Consider the following 7,071-nt stretch of genomic DNA (forward strand, 5'->3'; position numbering starts at 1 on the left):
TACTCAAGATCAATTTGCGTACTTGACTGGGCGATGACTACAATAACAGAAAATCAAGTTGGCTACTTCGAAACAGCAATCACTGATATGACAACTGCTGATACTGGCAGAAAGATGAAAAAACGCAGAAAAATAAAATGGCATTTTTTAGTAGGCTATTATACTGCATGCATTTAGCACCCCCTACAGTCTATTTCAGCACCCCCAAGGGGTGCTAGCACCCCCGGTTAAGAAACGCTGGCCTAACACAAAGCAATGACAAGATGCGTACTTATGAATATTGTTTGATTTATGACAGGACTAGCCTACATGATCATGATTAAAGTATGACTATTCTGCTGACAGCACGGTGAAGACTCGGAAAACGTCGGTGGACACAAAGCACGCGGCTGAGTCTTGGCAAGTCACTTAACATCAGGGGCGCCGGAACGATTTTTGACTGGGGGGGCAAGATTACGAAAAAAGGGCACTTTTGTTTAGTAAAAGGCCAATTTTTTTTTCAAGTTTCAAGATAAAATATAGCGATAATGATAATCCGGTATACAAAGAAGGGCACCATCCTATGTTATAATGATGTAACCTACTGTCAAGCCTTAAAGCAGCCTGTGGCCATGGCGCTAAGTAGTGGTTGAATGAACCGCCGGTGCTACCTCCTCAATCGGCGAAGTTTGGCCGCCGATCTCTTCTAGCCAATTATTTAATTTCGCAATAGAATGATCGTGGATTAACTGTCGAAAATATGCAGTATCAAAGAGTGACGCAAAATTAGGTTAGCGCGTCATAATCGCCACTGTTACATTGTGCGGGGAATATTTGTTATTGATGGAATATATCCATCTGCGATCGCCAGCGCTGTAAGTCTTGTTTGTAACTCCCGACGTTTATTTTAACAAAGTCTTAATCCGAAGTGCTAATTTACATCGGCTGGCAATATTGTCGTTTTTATGTCGATTCGATGTTGTCGGACATTGAACCGTTGTTAAAAAGGAGAACTAAGCTATTTGACATCAATGGGGAAAACATTTTTTGATCATATTTTGCAAAAATTATATGCTTCTTTTAGTAATGTACATCATTGAAATAGCTAAAACCTCAATTGCTAAGGCAACAGGGATCAGATGTCAGTAGATGAAACAGAAAAAATATTTCGCACTTGCTAGTGCATCGTCAGTTCTGATAAAGGGCAGTTAAAGCCTACAAGTAATGTTTTAATCATTGAAATACTTATTTTATTACCTTGCCGTCATCGTCAACACATGTCGAACGTTGTTTTTCGTTGCTAAAAAGAATTCTAGGGGAGTGGCGAACTTCTATAAAATCAGCCACATTGCAGACCGTTTGAATAGTAGCCTACTGGATTACAATCCCGATAAAGCAGTATTGCGTGGTGCAACGATTCTCTTGTAGGACGTCGCCCAGGCCCAGACTTCAACAACGCTAAGTGATCATTTTAGCATTGTTGCAAGTTTAATTCTATTCACTTGTGCTATCGTTATTTTTATTTTGGCCTCCAAGCACGCAGATTTGGCCGCCGAGAAGGAGCTCCCGGTAGGCCACGATGGCTGCCGAAAAAAAAACGAGTTTTAAGGCCTGTACTGTGTTGCAACATTTTGTGCTGTAAATATTATTTTGAGGCAAAAATGAAAGATTATAATTAGGCTAAAAGCGAATAGCAGAAATTGTTATATTGCAAAATGTGCAGTTGCTTACATGACTTTAAACGTCGGCTGCATAGCCGAGTGGTGAGAGCCCTGGAACGGCAATCGAAAGGGCGCCGGTTCAGCACCGCTCAAGAGCATGCGGCTGTGTCTTTGGCAGGACACTTAAAGGCATGCCTGAAGGTGGACACAAAGATTGGCTTCCTTGCCTTTCCGTCCACTTAATATAAATCTCAGGGAATCTTCAACCACCAGGTGTAAACCTGGATCGACAAACAAAAATATATTTAAAAAAAAGACTTTAAAAGGGCACCATTGCCCCCCCTGCCCCTCCATCTGCAGAAAATTTGAGGGCAGGGGGGGCATTCGCCCCCCCTGCCCCCCCGCTTCCGGCGCCCCTGCTTAACATACTTGAAGATGGAAACAAGGTTGGGTTCCTTGCCCACCAACTTAATGTAGAGTAATTCTTCAATCGCCGAATCTTAGGTAACACCCAAGTTTCATATCCTGTTTCTGCAAAGAGCTCAAGAGGCGACGTTTGGTTCTTTGTGTTCATTCAGCTCTGTTGGTTCGTCGACTTTTGTACTGGATTTACTGTGATCTATTCAACAGCTTCATTTGCAATTACCAGTTGTTCGCCCCGTTAGCTCAGTGGTTGCGCGCCCGGCTCAAGATCACGTGGCGCTGGTTTGACTCTCGGGGTGTGCGCTCGACCAACGCATTTCAGGACTTCTCTCCATTCAGCGGCACCTACTGAATGGAATAATTCCCCGGCAACAACAATCGGAAAACTTCACTCTGCCAATCTCGGTAACCGGTCCTGTGTCAGAGCCTCTACAAGTATGCAAAACTACCAGAAATAACTAACCAAGGCTTTGTCAGTCCGAGGATAAAGACTCAAAACCAACCAACCTATTAGGCCTACAATCTATTTCAGAAAGATATGAACGCATTTGATCATTTTGAAATGTTTATTGTAGCCTACTGATACGATTATGTATACATAAAGTGAGGTATCAAAATGTTACCACTTTGTGGTTGTACAAGAGCCTTTAAGTGCCCACATTCTATATTCATACAATCACTGGTCATTTGTTGAAACAAATTGCTCCGTTTTCATAAGGCTGCCAGAGCATCAGAACTTTTTCTCTAAAACAATCTTAAAAAATGTATAAACATATGTGAATTTTTTTGCTTTATTGGTAAGAGTTTAACGGGCTTTAGATCAGATGTCAATGCAGAAATATCACTTTTCAAGCAATATTCGGTTTCACACTTTGGTCTAACAACCGTGCCGAGATATGTTTGCTATTATTTTGTCAAAAAAATAACTTAAAAAGATAAATATCGTCAATAAAAATATGTGTCTAACATTGATCTGGTTTTTATATGTGACAGTATGTTCCGACACGGAATGAGTTAAATGATGTAGGCTATAAAACAATAGTTTCTGCAATATCTTTTCCGTTCGCCTTCCTACATCCCAGCTGAAGATATGTTGACCACAGTGGCTGGGGGCTGGGGTTGAGCATACCCATATGCTGGGACAGGTGCAGGCATCATTGTTGTGGTGGTGGTGACATTCGAACTGTCGGCGTCAGCTGTAAAACAAAATTATGCTTTATTTCAACAACTAAGCGGGAACACAAAAATGCAAAGTAGCCTACTTAGAAGACAAATACATTTTTAGATTTAAAGTAAAAAAGCAAGGAAGCTTGTGCCTAACAAATGCTAATTCAACTTGATAGTAACTTAGTAGGCTAACACTCCATAATGGAAACTTTTAACAGACTAATACTTTAAACTCTATAATGAGGGGTAATGAAAGGATCACTTTCGATAAAATAAAACATAATTATTATTCGAGAAAAATTATATCAAAAAGCAAAAACTATCAATTATGAGTAGTTTTAACATTATTTTAACAATTTGCTGAGGTACACACTCACCTGATATTGCAATGAAGGCCACACCCCATATGATGCTCCACACCCAACCAACGACAAACACCACAAGTAAAAGTTGAAGGAGGCCTACCCAAAAGTTAATACAAAAAGTCCCGATTCTGCCTCCACCAGACTGGCCCACGTTTCCACAACACAACACGCTGAACCCGGCCAGGATTGTTCCTTCGCAGAAATAATTTAAATTAAAGAAGGTAACACTGAAAAAGGAGAAAACCATTCGAGGAAAGGTTAAGGTTAGATTTTCTCATTTTCGTAAACCACACTCTTGTTTTCCCAACAACTAACGCGTCTTTTTTGGTTAAATCTATGTCCAAATTGTTTATGTTTTAACATTTACTCAAGAGAACAATGGATTGGTGTAAATGTCGCTTATTAGACTAAGTATATGAGCGCCTACACGATGTTTAAAAGGTAGTTGGTTCGACACCTTTCAAAAACAGGAGACTGTGTCTTGAACCTCTAGACATTCTAGAATCTAGAAGGACATGAAGATTCTTTGCATTTCAATCCTCACAAATGAAACTCAATTGAGACCAAGAATTATGTGCAATCGTGAAGTGATTTCATGATTACGGTAAAAAAAATTATCGTATCCAAGCTTACGCCCTGTGGTTGAAGATTTAGATAAAGTGAACAGAAGACAAGGGACCCAACTTTAGTGTCCACCTTCAGGCATGCCTTTAAGTGTCTTGCCAAAGACACAGCCACATGCTCATGAGCGGAGTCGAACCGGCGCCCCTTCGAGTGACGTTCCAGGGCTCTCAATCTCATCACTCAGCAATGCAGCCAGTCAGCCAGATAAAAATGATATTAGCCTAATAGGTAGTTTTACTGGTGTGGGGAACTAGATTTAGGCCACGGATTGCAGTTTGAGCAACTCTGCTGTAGAATGTGAAGTCTGTTAAGTGTAGACTATTTGTTTTTAGGGAAAACAACCAAATGTGTCATTCAAACACACTATAACCTCTAATTTTGGCGTTCTTACCAATTCCCGGAAGGAATATGTTGACAATGCATAGTATAACGGCCAATGCCATTGGCAACGCTGGGATGGCGTCACGCATTCCAGATGAATTGTTTGTTGTCACAGTAGTTTGAGTGATAACTGGTGCGCCAACTTGCGGCATGCCTGTCGTGGTAACATACCCGGTAGGTTGTCCTGGTTGATACATCTTCTGCACACAAAATAATATTTTATTTCTAACTGAGTTACCAACAAAACCATAAATACAGTTGGTTAAGTATATATAGCTCAGAATGACGTTTAGGCTACGTAACAATGCATTTAACGCTGCGCAGTTGCTTCTTTAAGTCATAATGAAGAGCCGCCTCACCTATGACGTATTGAGTCGCCTTTGTATAAAACGCAGCACGATCAACAGCAGAAGATAGCATTAAAAAAGAAAATAATTTAGTTGTTTTATGTTTTCCGGTATCGCATTTGCACGGGGCGTTTAGTTGTGGCCAAAGACCCCACTTCCCGCCTGGACATTCATGGAAGATAGGGCGATGCTACATATGATGAACACATGAGTTAAATTACAATAAAAATTGGAAAATGAAGGCGCAGATGAATGCATCGTTCAGAAACAGAAAACGATGAAGTTTTAAATCTAAAAGTTTTTTTTGGTGCTCATCGTATGGAAAGACATGGCTCGGTTACGTTCTCTGAAACATTTATTTACTGTTGCCTGTATTGATTAGTTTGCAGCTGCACGTCCGTTAGCTCAGTGGTTAGTAGCTCAGTGGATGGACACAGTAGAAAAAAAATTAGATAACAAACTTTCTCTACTTTGCGTCTATCCAACTGCAATTTGCATACTGCACTGCCAAGCTTGAAACCCACGAAACATTTTTGAGGCAGCTCAAGATTTTAGTTATAAAAAAGTAAAATAACATTTAAATCAAGTGATTTTGGTATTTGTTTTAAAGTTTGTTCCCTGTAAAAATGGTTTTGACGAATTTTTGATGTAAATTTATATTAGATGCGCTTAACAACTAATTTCGAACTAAATTTATGAGATCTTAGTTTAACTTAAAGTACGATACATTGCCACAAAGATTTCTCTCAAGACATTCAAAAGTTTGGATAAATTTATAAGCGTTCAAGGTTTGGAGGATCGCTGTTTGTTCTTCAACGAACCCACAACAGTATTGTTCTGTAATACAACACCCACCCTGTAGATTGTTACAAAAGAAGACAGTTTCTCGCTTTTCACGTTTGTCTTATTACAATCGGAAAGTGGTAATTTAAGAAGATTTATTCGCGGGTGAAAAGAACAATTGGAAAAGCTAGTATAGTTGCCACAGCAATCAAATATATGTTGCTTGACAACGATTTTCAACAAAACAAGAAAAAATCCCTTTCATACTATCCTTGATCAGTTGGCTATTCTACTAACGTCTTATGCATAGTTTTAAATCCATTTTATCTGTTTAGTAATAACGCAAGTTGGCAGTAGATTAAAGCAAATCTCTTTAGTTTTTGTTTTGTAATTCTGGTCCAAATTGATTTCCGGCATGGCTCTTAGGGTCACCCATGGGCCACCTTTACTATACTTGAGTCGTAACTTATTAAGCCTCCATACATTTAGTTGCATTATTATTACTTCAATACTTTTTCCAAAGCCACACCAAAAGGTGTTGTGGGTGGCATGTTTGCGTTTCAAAACTTTACTTTTTCAAATTGCTCCACAAATAGAACTGCAACATCTGCACATTGCACAAATGACCTAGGTATGCCCGTTAAACTAAATAGTGTACTCACCTGGCTGTTTATGAAGTTTTCCAAGTTCTACCAAACGCAATTATCAACCAACAAATTGGCAAACTTATCACCTGTTTTAAAAATTGCAAAAATAAATTAACCTGATAACATCAAAACCCAAAATTGTTTACAAAACAATGGAGAGCCTCATTCAACCAACTGGCGTTGTGCTACAAATTAGAAGAAGTCAGATTTTTTAGCCGCTGCCACTCATATGTTCAGCGACCAGTTAGCAGGAGTGGTCCGGCTACCAACCAATCGGCAACTAAGCCGAACTTTTTTTCCATCTTATGGTAACACGTGACCTATCAAACAATGAAAAGAGTTCTGACATGGAAAGTGTATAAACTACAATTGGCGTTTCAGGTGGAATAGAAGTTATGCGATATAGGGCATCATCTGGCGGCTTCAATTTCAAATGTATAAGCTTTAGCGCGATGTCGGGGCTGGGTCAATCTTGGTCTAGCATGTCATCTGTGGTCAAATCAAGTATGGGGGTTCCATGACCTCATTTGCATGACAGATTCCTCGGTGCTTGCAAGCCTCCACACGACGACAACATGTCGATCCATTTTCTAACAAGATTTTCCATGCAAATAATTGATAGCAACTTGATAGGAGTGAATTGCTTAATTTAAAAACAATACATTACACAAAAAGATAATTCAATCCTATTAAG

At 39.5% G+C, this 7,071-nt stretch overlaps 1 protein-coding gene across 2 annotated transcripts; it reads right to left on the reverse strand.

Annotated features, from left to right (window-relative positions):
• Positions 1–2,618: 2,618 nt before the first annotated feature.
• LOC145782111 (protein SPEC3-like) lies at positions 2,619–6,465 on the reverse strand. 2 transcript variants are annotated; one of them, XM_082593859.1, is made up of 4 exons: positions 6,393–6,465; positions 4,611–4,797; positions 3,608–3,787; positions 2,619–3,259 (listed from the first exon to the last, which is right to left on the reverse strand). In XM_082593859.1, exons 2-4 carry the CDS (start codon positions 4,795–4,797, stop codon positions 3,135–3,137), a joined length of 492 nt encoding a protein of 163 aa, XP_082449985.1. In that variant the 5' UTR covers positions 6,393–6,465; the 3' UTR covers positions 2,619–3,134. The 2 variants fall into 2 exon arrangements, with proteins under 2 accessions (XP_082449985.1, XP_082449984.1); XM_082593858.1 differs by having other exon boundaries at positions 4,611–4,800.
• Between the last annotated feature and the right edge of the window lie 606 nt (positions 6,466–7,071).

Source organism: Aplidium turbinatum, chromosome 13 (assembly GCF_918807975.1).
Source record: "Aplidium turbinatum chromosome 13, kaAplTurb1.1, whole genome shotgun sequence".
NCBI lineage: Eukaryota > Metazoa > Chordata > Ascidiacea > Aplousobranchia > Polyclinidae > Aplidium > Aplidium turbinatum.

What these genes read in the sequence shown, in the direction of transcription:
- LOC145782111 (XM_082593859.1), bottom strand. Translation starts at nt 4,797, where the DNA reads ATGTATCAACCAGGACAACCTACCGGGTATGTTACCACGACAGGCATG. An exon ending in CATATTCCTTCCGGGAATTG is followed by an intron (nt 3,788 to 4,610) that starts GTAAGAACGCCA and finishes ATTTCTGCGAAG; the next exon opens with GAACAATCCTGGCCGGGTTC. An exon ending in GGCCTTCATTGCAATATCAG is followed by an intron (nt 3,260 to 3,607) that starts GTGAGTGTGTAC and finishes TTTGTTTTACAG; the next exon opens with CTGACGCCGACAGTTCGAAT.